Here is a 12,545-nt window from a genome sequence, read left to right on the forward strand (position 1 = left end):
AGAATCCGAAGCAGGCTCCAGGCTCTGAGCTGTCAGCACAGAGCCTGACGAGGGGCTTGAACTCACAAACTGGGAGATCGTGACCTGAGCTGAAGTCAGATGCTTAACCGACTGAGCCACCTGTGTGCCCCAAAAGTATATTTCTTTTTATGGAAAGAAAACTGAAAATATGGTGGAACAGAATGTCAAGTTACAAAAGAGAACATACAACATGATCTTTTGGGGGCAAACACTGTTTATACATGCACAAAATCATCCCTGTTACCTAGATAACTGCAAAGCCAAGAAGGCTGTGTGTCATAATATTACAATGTATTTACAGAAAGTTTGTCTGATTATTTTATTTTCTGGTTATAATAACTATTTATCATCAGTAAATAAAATATATTTAAAAAGAAAAAAATGAATCAAAGAAATTTCGACAAGAATCCAGATACAGAAGATATATTCAGAAAACCAATAACGTTTCTGTACATCAAGAATAATTCTTTAAAATTTAATTTGACAAGGTGTTATTCATGGTAGCAATATTGAATAGAATATATTTAGATCTAAATTTGGAACTAGATGTAGGACTTATTAGAAATCTACAACTTTACTGAACAATACAAGAAGAACTGGTTATGTATGGACATACCATATTTTTGACTTGGAGGGACTATTATTATAAAATATAAGTAATTCACAACTTAGTTCAGTATTTTTCCATATTGATTAGCACCACACTCTAACCAACTGAGCTAACCGGCCACCTAGTATCTTTCCATATTGAAATGAAAATCCTGGGTGCTTTCATTTGAAATATGTGAAAATGAATTAAAAATTCATATTAAGTAATAAATACATAAAAATTGATTTTAGAAGCATAAGAAAGAGGGAGAATTTGCACTACCATATATTTATATTGTAAAGTTATAATAATTAAATCACCTTTGCAAATTTAAAAGTGATAAATATATAGTAAAAATTAATAGAAAGCCAGGAGAAGATAAATACCCATAAGATTTAATATATGATAAAAGTGATGTTCAATTAAACTTGAAAAGGATGGATGACTTTTAAGCAAATCATTTGAGGACAACTTGTTAACTATTTACTAAAAAATAAAATTAGACATCTTTGTCATGCCATACACTAAAATAAGGTCCAGATGGATTAAACTGTTAAATGGAAAACCATGTCTCCAACTTGGGAAATGAAAAGACCATTCTAAGAGTATAAGCAAATACAGGATCTTAGGGACAATGTTTGATAGATTTGAATTATATAAAAAGTTAAATCATCCATCTAATGACATTGCAATAAAGACAAGTAAAAGGCAGTGAACATTTGCAGCATATACAAAAAAGAGTCACCACTCTTACTATATAAAGAGCTGTTATAAATCATTAAAACCACACACATACACACACACAACCAAACGTGTACTGTCATTGCAAAATGGGCAAAAATTATGACCAGGTAATTATCAAAGGAAAAACACAAATGCCCAGTACATACTGGAAAATGTTCATCCTCAATAAAACTTTTTTAGTTTCTGAATTTGCTGAAATGATACCTCTATTCACCTGTGAAATTGGCAAAGATATTTAAAAAGTTAGAGAGGGAGGGAGCCAAGCCATAAAAGACTCTTAAAAACTGAGAACAATCTGAGGGTTGATGGGGGGTGGGAGGGAGGGAAGGGTGGTTGATGGGTATTGAGGAGGGCACCTGTTGGGATGAGCACTGGGTGTTGTATGGAAACCAATTTGACAATAAATTGTATATTAAAAAAAATAAAATAATAGTACATGTTATTGGTGACCATGTGGCAAACTAACTGCTGTGATACTCTGCTGGTGGGAATGTAAATTGAGACAACCCTCCAAGGGAGAATCGGACAATACGTATCAAGAAGTTTACAAATGTTCAAGTTCTTTAATTCAGGAACTTCTATAGAAACGCTTCCTAAAGTAGTTAAAAGGGTGCACAAATAGTTGTGTCTACCATAACTTAGTTGATAAAAACCTTAAGTGTCCAATAATAGGTGACAGGTAAATTATGGTGTATGTATTCAATGGAATATTATACACCTAATGTTGATATTTAATACCTGTATTAGATATGTAATATACTAAAGTAGATCATTTTGATAGAACATGAAAAATGCAGGCTACAAAACAGCAAGGCATCAATTGGGTGAAAAGTGTGCACAAATGTGCATACTGGGCAACTGTCCAACAACACGTAAACAGTGGTTTTGTAAGGGTGACGGCGTTACAGTTTTTCTCCCCCCTTTTCCTCCTTTCTGTTTCATTCATTCCACAAACACTGGCTTGCTATTATGTGTCAGGCATGTCAATATGTTCCAAATTTTCTTCAACTGAATATGTATCACTTGGTAATCAGAAAAAGTTAAATGGTGTAAAACCCCATCATCTAAAATGGACTTCCTCTTGCAGATGCTAAAAATTCTGTAAAGGTCTCAGAGTAAAAATAGGAAAGGCACGCAAGGGTAGCAAAAGCATAAAATAACATGAAAAGGAATTGAGAAACTATTCCGTTTATGCTACGTCTTACCTTCAGAGACACTTCATAAAACACACTCACCTGTTCAGCTCGGATACGGTCTGTCCTTACAAGTGTGAATGCGAACCGCATCTTAAGGATCCCTTCCTAAGAAGGCCCTCAAAGAAGACCACTCCCTCAAAGAAGACCACTCCGTGCCATCACGCTGAGGGGTTAAAATCCATGACCCCCGAGGACTCCCACCTCTCCCCCCCCCACCCCCCAACAATGGGAGGCTAGGTATGACTCTGATTTTGTGCAGGGGAACTTGACCTGGGGAGGCTGTGGCTCGCCCGAGGCTGAACCCCGGGTTGGAGGGGAGCGGGCAGCAAAGGGTGGGCAGGGCCGGGGGCGAGGGCCGGAGCCGGGAGGGCGGGCGCCTTACCGCGGCTTGCTGGAAGGCGCCCTTGGTGTAGGTGCCGCCGCCACGGTAGGTGATGGCCGGGATCTCGCGGCTGAGCAGCGCGCACTTGTGCTGGTGCGCGCGGCGGTGGGAGATGTAATCGACGCGCGGCACCACGTTGTTCTTGGACGAGAAGGTCACGATGGCCACGCGCGTGGCCGTGGGCACCACGGGGAAGTCGGAAAGCAGCTTGCGGACGAACTTGAGCTCGCTGAGGAAGTTGGCTTGGCCCACGCTGGACGACTCGTCCACCAGGAAGACGAGCTCCAGGCGCTCGCTGAGCTCCCGCAGCCGCCGCACGCGCCGCCGGAACGCCTGGCCCAGCCGCTCCACTTTGCTCTCGGCCGCGTCCTCGCCGGGCGCGGGCGGCGCGGGCAGCAGCCCCGGGGCCCCGGGCGCGGCCTCGGGGAAGAGGCGGAAGCTGAAATTGCGCGACGGGGACATCTGCTGAAAGGTCGCCCAGCCCGAGACGAACGCCAGACCCCAGCAACAAAAGGCCAGGCGCGGCCACATTGCGCTGGAGACGGAGCGGCCGGCCCGGAGCGCGGGCGTCGGCCCCGGCGCGGAGAGACGCTCGGCCGCCCGGCTCGCGGAGGGGCGTGCGCGGCGCGGGCGCGGGGCGGCGGCCGGAGCCTCGGCGCCCCCTGATCCCAGCCGGGGGACTACGGGTGGGCTCCGGCGCCTCGGGGGCTCGCAGGGAACGGCGCGCGCTCTCTACCCGTCGCGCTCTCGCCCTTTTTCTTCCCCCTCTCCTCCTTCCTCTCTCCCCGAAGCCTATAAAATGTTTGAAGGAAAGGGGGCAGTCAAGAAAAATCTCCCGCGTCCCTCCTTCTCCCTCTCTTCCTCCTCTGTCTTTCCCGCTCCCCTCTCCTCTCTCCTTCCTCTATCTCTGCCTCTATCTCTCTCCTCCCCCTCTCATTCTCCTCCCGGGATCCAGCCAAAGTCTCGGAGATTCCATGACACCAGAACCCCGCGTCTGTCAGGCTGTCAACATTCCCGCAGCAAGCGCACCAGCGCCGAAGCCCTGATTGATCCCATATGTCTGGCAGGAGCTGCAGAGGAATTCACTGGAGATGGATCCAGATACCGAGAGTGCCACAGTAATTGGAAACACTTTGTAGAGGAAAACACACACGGACCGGCCAGAGAGTTGAAAGCATCCTTTGAAAACTGCTTGCTCACCTTTTGTGTGTCTCTTTCCCACCCGCCCCTCTCCGGTGCCCCCAAACCCTCACCAAATACATGTGTGACTTTCCTGGTGGGGATTTCTGATCAGTTGCTGTGTGTGCGCGTACAGACTCTTGAGGTCCCCTCAGACCACGCTGTATCAGGGACTGCATCGACCCCCACGCACCTCAGGGAGATGATTTGTCCCGCTGCTTCATCCGTGCATTTATTTATTCATTCATCTGTTCATTCATTCAACAAGTACCTTTGAGCACCTATTATGGGGCCAGGACACCAGGAAGATAATGAGGAACAAAAAATTGGTGTGGATCTTTGCCCCAGGGAACTTAAAGGGTAACAAGTGAGGTGACCATAGCCAGATGTTCCACAAACAACATCTATAGTTACAGTCCTCCATGCTAAGTGCTGTGGAGGAGATCTTAAGTAGACAGACTCGACCTTGAAGAGGTCAGGAAAACCTCTGAGAACATTTATGCTGAAATCTGAAGAATGAGTAGGGGTCCTTTTCCCCCAGTCCCCTTTCCTGTGCTTGTGGTCCGTTTCAACAAGCAGGACCCAAAGAGGTCTACTCCCTTGACTTTGAGCGGTAGTCAGCACACAGCTACTGTGAAACATAGTTGCTACCTGGGTGTGGTTTTTCCAAAGCAATATCCCCAAAGTAAAAGCACACTTTGCATTGGAGAGAGAGAGAGAGAGAGAGACCTTCATTAAACTATCCCAGCTAGGAGCCGGGAGCCTTGTGGAGAAAGTCCCGGCAGTTACATAAACCACCTGAACCAAGTTACCGCCAATTCTTGGCATCAGCTGCATCTATTTCATGCTAGAATTCAATGATCTTAAAGTTTCCTCGCTCTCTAATATCAGGTGATTTAATTCCATCTATAATTATTGAAATTCCTTCAATGAGAGATATCACAGGGCATTGGCTGAATTGTTAGGGTTCTGGAATCAGTTTGCCGGGGATGAAATCTTGGCTCTGCCATTCACTAATGTATCACCTTGACATCAGTTTGCTTATCTGTAAAATGGGGCAACAAAAACAGTCTGTTAGGGTGACTATAGGGACTTAATCATAAACACCTAGAGTTCTTAGGACAGTGCTTAGAATATAGTGTGTACTCTATAATTGCTGATTCTGTCATTGCCATCTTTCATCATGAAGGTTCTTCAAATTCTGATTTTTCTAACAATATTTATTGACCATCTATCATGCACCAGGATGTTAGATACTGAGGTTTTAAAGCTGAATAAGACCCAGTTCCATCCAGTCCTCCAGAAGTTCAGAGGATATCAGAAGAGAATGTAATTTGCAAGCAGTTACAGAGCAGTAAGATGACTGCAGGAATGGAGAAGGGGTAGCAGGAAGGAGAAAGGTCTGAATCCTCCTGGGGGGTGAGCAAGACCTCATGTGAGCTGAGACTTTAAAAAAAGGGAGAGTTTTTCCAAATTGTATCTCCTCTGTGTTATTTCAAACACATCATTAAGAGCTAACATTTCAGGACTTGTATGTGTCAGACTCCATGGCAACTACTATGTGTACTAGCCCATGTGTTCTTCACAAAAATCCAGGGAGGTAGACAATTGCTCTAGGATTATTTGGTTGCAAACAATAGGCACCCCCTTCTCCTCATTTAAACAAAAAGGGATTTCTTGGCTCACACAGGAAAGGGTAGGGGGCGGAGCTGTTCTCAAAAAGGCTTTGGAAGGAAATCACAAACTACTTAGATCTTCCATTTTTCTCTCCTTCTGCTTCTCTTTGCATGTTACATTTAGTCTCTATCTTCAGATTTGTGATCTGAGAAGGAAAGACTCTTCTTCTCAAGTTTAACTTTAAAAAGTTATCAACACAACCACCACCATCACCTTAAGGAAGGTCTCCACTAGAGCAGGCATGGGTTATATGCCAATCCCTTAACCCACTCTGTGATCAAGGGGATGGGCCAAGCAGAATCACCATACTTATCTCAGATTTCCCATCTACCCACTTGATATTGACCTTTCTGTCACATGCAGCTGAACTGGATCCTGACTGATAAACCCAAACCTGTAGCCAAGGGCTGTCTTTCAAAACAGGCTTTGCTTTACATGAGTGCTGTGGCAGAAAAAAGGAGAACATAATGAATCGTTCACGGCCTCCCAAAGTTGTCCCCAAAGGTGATACACATCACTTCTCCATTTCATTGGCCAAAAAAAATTATATGGCCATCTGTAATTCCAAAAAGGAATAGGGAAGTATAATCCTACCATATTCCAAGTAGAAAGCTAGAAATATTTGATGAAAAGAACAAATAATTACCATATTGAGTCACGTGACAATGAGAAGACAGATGACTTCACAAAGCAAAGGAGGGGAGAAGGAGTGGGCAGGGGAAAAGGGAAAAAAACAAAAACAAAAACCAGAAAGCAAAGGAGAGATAAAAGCCTGGAAAGCTTAGCCTACCCCAACATTTCGGAGGTTCCTACAGGAAAGAGTTATCAATCAGTTTCTGGAAGAGCTTTCTGATCTTTGGTTTGGGACAGTAAGTTTATCTGATGACTGCTATATTTACATATAACTGTGGTGAATTATGTAACGGTACCCAATTTTCACAGGAGTTTTAATTGAGCAGCCATGGGCATTAGGTTAAAATCTTCTTTTCTCTGTTTTTCACCCCAGCCCATCTAGGAACCTTTGTCTTTCTGTGCATAAAAACACTGGATTATATTAAAATATGGTTATTAAAATGTTTTTTATTCTAAGGTTTTTTTGGATTTTTTTAGATTCAAGTTAGTTACCTAAAATATTTTTTAAATTTTTTAAAAATATTTATTTATTTTTCAGAGAGACGGAGACAGAATGCGAGTGGGGAAGGAGCAGAGAGAGAGGGAGACACAGAATCCAAAGCAGGCTCCAGGCTCTGAGCTGTCAGCACAGAGCCCGACGCGGGGCTCAAACTCACGAGCTGTGAGATCATGACCTGAGCCGAAGTCGGATGCTCAACTGAGCCACCCAGGTGCCCCTAACTAAAATATTTTTTAAAGTTAAATGTGTCATGTACTTCTTCATGATCACATTAAATAACATGTGTCAACTGTCCTGTAAATGCTTTCTTTTTTTTTTTTTTTAAGTTTATTTATTTATTTTGAGAGAGAGAGAGAGGGAGAGAGCAGGGCTGGGAAGAAAGCACAGACAGGGGAGGCAGAATCCCAAGTAGGCTCCTCACTGTCAGCACAGAGCCCAACGTGGGGCTCAAACTCACAAACCATGAGATCATGACCTGAGCTGAGATCAAGAATCGGATGCCTAACCCACTGAGCCACCCAGGTGGCCCTGTAAATGCCTTATTTTCTAAACAGTGATGAAGGTAACAATATTTTGAGGTATTTGGCGTGGGTCTAGGCACATTTGAAACTCCCTAGATGATCCTGACACATGCCCTAGGGGTGAGCATATAAAGTCAACACGGCGTCGTGTCCTTATGATAGGCTGAACAGTCAGGACAATGTTCATCGTCCTCATGGTAAGAAAGTGGGGGCACAGGGAACATTATTCAGACTCCAGCTCCCATCTGGGCACTACTCCTCAAAGCTCTCTACGTATTCTACTCTCTAGTCTAAAGCAGTGGTCCTTAACGGGGGTTGACTTTGCGGAGAGCATCGGGCAAAATTTGTAAATATTTAGGGGGAGAGCAGTATTACTATTTGGTGGGGTGGAGAGCAGTGTTACTAGTATCTGGTGGACAGGCCAGAAATGCAACTTAGCATCCTAGGATGCACTAGACAGCCCCCACAACAAAGAATCATCCAGACCAACATGTCCATAGCACCAAGGTTCAGAAATCCTGACTTAAACAGGGTTTAAACAATAAGTAACGGACACAGAAAATGATAAACTTTCACTATACCCAAAAACTAAGATTGAGAAGCAACCAAAAGCTACTCAAATGACTCAGCTGAGAAAGAAACTACCCTGGCTTCATCTCATGAAATAAAGATTTCTGTGAAAGAAAGTGTGTTGGTGCAGTCGGGGAGGAGGAATGCATTATATTTCTCTCACCCTGACTCAGAGTCCTATGGTTTGATCAACCAGAGACTGAACTTCCATCCCTGTCTGTCCACTGACCGGTGACAGAGGACACTCACCTCCATCCCACCCTTCGGTGGCAACCATCTTTCTACATTAAAGCAAGTGCTGAAAAAGACAGGACGCGTGTGTGTTTGGGGAAACATGGAGAGGGGACCAAGAAAGGGAGCAGAGTTATGCTGGCAAAGATCCTTCTGAGACATCAAGAATCGAGTCCAGTAAATGGAAGGGGAGCAGGAAAATTTTCAGATTCCACGTGCGCTGGGAAAAGTGTCTGGTTTTGTTTTAAAATCTGTAACACAACGTTAGCTAATCACAGCGACAGACAGTAAGGACAGGAGGAAGATGCCCCCTTGTGACTCTTTTCTATAAGAGTATCTTTTTGTTGTGAGTTTAACAAAGACAGTCTCCCACACACAGAGGTTGGAAAAATATACCACCTTGTATATTTCTTTAAGTAGAATTACCCGAAGACAGAGCTCAGTGTGTGAAATACAAAAGTATCAGTAAAGATAATTAATTTCCTAATAAATGTTGTAAATCTGGTTACAACACTAGATGCAGATAAAAAAAAATTTTTAAGCATCCTGTTTATGTGTTTTATCTCATTTAATCCTCCATAAATCCTGAAATAAATATCATGGTTACTCCATTTTTATAGGTGAAGTGATAGAACTGTAAAGATGCCCATAAAGCCTGAAGATATAAGCGGTTTATTGCTATCACCTTCCAATTCATGGCATGTTCAACGTGCTGTGCTTTGTTAGCAATGCAAGCTTGCAGTGAATGTGGTGCATTACTATATCATTCGTGTCAATCTCTGCATTTGTATCTATGATGTACTGCCCTCAGATAATTTGGTCTCTGATCCCCACAGGCTAAACCTGAGCCTTTAACAAACCCCAGAAGAAGGAATCAAAAAAGTTCTGATCTGGCAGTCTACACCCACATCAGCCAATCCAGTGTTGGAAATTATCCAATGAGTCCCTTCCCCTTCTGCCTTAATGGGGTGCTGTGCCAGCCTGTTGGAACCCAGCCCAAGCCTGTCATACGCGGTCACTAATTGGTCCTTTTGCATGATGAAATTCATCTCTTCAGACATGTCGCTTCAAAGAAAATGGTCCCAAGACACAGGTCATGTCACACCATCGCTCTGCCTTGTGTTTGGGTGGCTGAAGTCCAGTGGAAGTTGTCTGGATTGTCTCCTGGTCCATCTCCTTATTTGTGTGCCTCCCTTTCCAAATGAAAAGTAGCTTGGTCTCAAAACAGTCTTTAGAAAAGCAGGTGCTCTTGTCCAGGAGACCTGAGTTCCATGAGCATATTTCCAAACAATAGTTGGGGTTATCCTTGGCTAACCTTTGCAGGACTTGCATCTTGAACTTGCAAAGGCACATGTGTTGAGAATCTTACATGGGATACTGCTACACCCCAAGGTCAAGGCCTGAACCCAACTCTATTGGTGATTTCTACCATAATTCTGGAGGTTGCTCTGCTAATAACAAATAATAATGATGGTAAAAGTTTTAAAAAGGCATATTTTTCTTTATCTCTTTTCCTTCTCCTACCAGTGTGTGAAATACGAAAGTATCAGTAAAGATAATTAATTTCCTATTGACAAAGTATATCACCATCACTCTCATTTAGAGGCACTTATAATATGGTTACTTTATAAATTTTATTTTTAAGATTATCATACAGTCGGGGCGGCGCCTGGGTGGCTCAGTTGGTTGAGCCGCTGACTTCGGCTCAGGTCATGATCTTGCACCCCGTGGGTTCGAGCCCCGCGTCGGGCTCTGTGCTGACAGCTCAGAGCCTGGAGCCTGCTTCAGATTCTGTGTCTCCTTCTCTCTCTGCCCCTCTGCCTCTCATGCTCTCTGTCTCTCTCAAAAGTAAATAAACATTTAAAAAAAATTTTTTAAAGATTATCATACAATAAAATTGACTTCATGTGTATACAGTTCCATGAATTTAGACACCTATATGGATTCATGTAACTACAACCACAATCAGTATACAGAACAGGTCCATTCACTCCAAAAAACTCCTCGGTAATTATGCCCTCTCCTCACCCCTAGTCCCCAGGCAACCTACTGATTTGTTCTGTATCCCTATAGTTTTACCTTTTTCAGAATCATATAAATGAATCATACAGTATGTATTTTTTTGGAGACTTTTTTTTTTTCACTTAGCATAATAACTTTGAGAGTCTTCTGAGTTTGTATACAGGTTTTTGTGTAAACTTAAGGTTTCATTTATTTAGGACAAATGCCCAAGAATGGGATTACTAGATTATATGGGAAAAGTATATTTAATCTTATAAGAAACTGCCAAAATGTTTTCAGGGTGGTGCAGGTACCATTTCTCATTCACAATAGAAACAGAAATGTGTGGCTGTGAATTCTACCCAACATTTGATTGTGTGTGTGTGTGTGTGTGTGTGTGTGTGTGTGATTGTCACCATTCAAATAAGTAGGTAGTGGTATCTCATCATGGTTTAATTTGCATTTCCAAATGGTTAGTGAACATCTTATTCTTTCTTCATTCCTCAAGTTTCAAATTTCCTTCTGTCTGAAGAACTTCCTTTATAAATTTTTGCAGAGCAGATCTGCTGGCACAAATCCTCTTAGTTATCTTTCATCTGAAAATGTGTTTTTTTCACCCTAATTCCTGAAGGATATTTTGCTGGATATGTATATGATACATATGTAAAAGTATACAGATTATATAAAGACCTATATCTATATCTATATCTGGATCAATAGATACAGATACACTTACATATGTAATTACATAGCTGCGTATAATTCTAGATTGCTAGTACTCCCCATTTCTCTGTTATCTTCAGTCTACTGTTGGGCCCATTTAAATTTTAAATTTCAGTTATTATATATTTCAAGTCTCAAATTTTCCTTTGATTCTTCTTCATATCTTCCATTTGCTAGGATTATCTGTTTTTCCATTTGCTTCATGAGTACTTGTTCCAAGAGTGTTTATGACCTCAACATAGAGTGTTGAGGTATCTCTATGATACCTTCTCTGAAGTCTTTGTGAATTGGAAGTATATAATTCTAATATGTCATCTTTTCCCATGCAATCTGTGGCTTCTTTTTTTATATGGTGGGAAATTTTTAATTGTATCCTGGACATTTTAGATATGTTATGAGACTCTGGATCTTGTTTAAATCCCATAGAAAGGGCTGATATTTTTGTTTTAGTTGTCAGTTAACCTGACAAGGTTCAGGTCACAAGATCCAACCGGCCTTTTGTGGGTGTTCGTTCCCATGTTAGTTCAGATTCCAAAGTTTCTGCAATGCTATTAGGACTTTTTCCTATGGGTGAGCTCCCCAGTGGTCAATCTGGAACCTGGGTGGCTGGCGTCCAGTTACAAATCAAAATCAAATCCATGCACGAGCAGCCAAGAAGATCCCAAGCCCTTTGTTTCCCATGACCTCCCCATTACATTCCTATTTTCTAGGGCTCCTCTTTTCAGTCCTCTCTCCAAAAAGCTGATAACTTTGTTACCCTGCTCTCCTGCACACTTTTGTGACTGTGTTTTTGCATTTGGGCCAAACAGCAGGAAGACAGAAAGGCTTTGCCCCATCCTCCCGGATTTACAGCTCTGCTGATAAGAGAGGAAGGCTCTTCCTCCAAGATTTGGCTTCTGCAGATTCCTGTTGCATTACAGTCTCTGCCATCACTGCAGTGCTCAAGAGATTGCCTGAAGTTTGGGAAGTATGAAAGCAGAGAGGAGAAAAACAAACACTCTCTTTCTCCCTTTTTAAGCCTGAACTAGAATGCCTTCTCCGGAGCTCACTCGGTATCAATGCCTACTTTTGGGTTTCAGACTGTTGCATTCAACCTTGGGGGATCCTGGAGGGGAAGAAAATGATAAACTCATTGCTGGTTCAGTGGCATTCTGAATTCGCCTTCTTCCCAAGTCCCCTGCTACTATTAACTTTTCTGAGTTCTCAAATAGTGGCTCCATGCCTCCCATACAGACTTTATAGTTGTATTCAGTGGGAGAGACAGGGTGGAGTAAACTTACTCCAACTCATGCAGAATTAGAACATTATATTTTGAAAAACAACTTAATTTTCCTTCATTACTCTTCCAAGGTTATTTGTTCATTTAAAGTTTTATAGCTTTTCTTAAGAAAGTTATAGTAATTAGCATTTTCTTAGGAAATTGTCCTGATTTAGATGCAAATTTAAAAATTTATTAACAGAGATTTAAGTAGCATATATTTCCAATTATCATATTCTCTTCTGTATGTAAGGTGTCAGGTAGTTTCTTTCTAATGTTATACCTGGGTCAATTTACTTTTTTTCTCTTGATTACTTGTGT

The 12,545-nt window shown here is 42.3% G+C and overlaps 1 protein-coding gene across 1 annotated transcript in view; it reads right to left on the bottom strand.

The window, feature by feature from the left end:
- The window catches only part of SVEP1 (sushi, von Willebrand factor type A, EGF and pentraxin domain containing 1), an 86,889-nt gene extending 82,736 nt beyond the window's left edge, over positions 1 to 4,153 (bottom strand). Inside the window, exon 1 of the mRNA XM_049636202.1 lies at positions 2,933 to 4,153. Within this exon, the coding sequence (XP_049492159.1) occupies positions 2,933 to 3,463 (531 nt within the window). The 5' untranslated portion in view covers positions 3,464 to 4,153. The remainder of the gene's footprint in view (positions 1 to 2,932) is intronic.
- Between the last annotated feature and the right edge of the window lie 8,392 nt (positions 4,154 to 12,545).

This window comes from Panthera uncia, chromosome D4 (assembly GCF_023721935.1).
Source record: "Panthera uncia isolate 11264 chromosome D4, Puncia_PCG_1.0, whole genome shotgun sequence".
NCBI classification, from domain to species: Eukaryota; Metazoa; Chordata; class Mammalia; order Carnivora; family Felidae; genus Panthera; species Panthera uncia.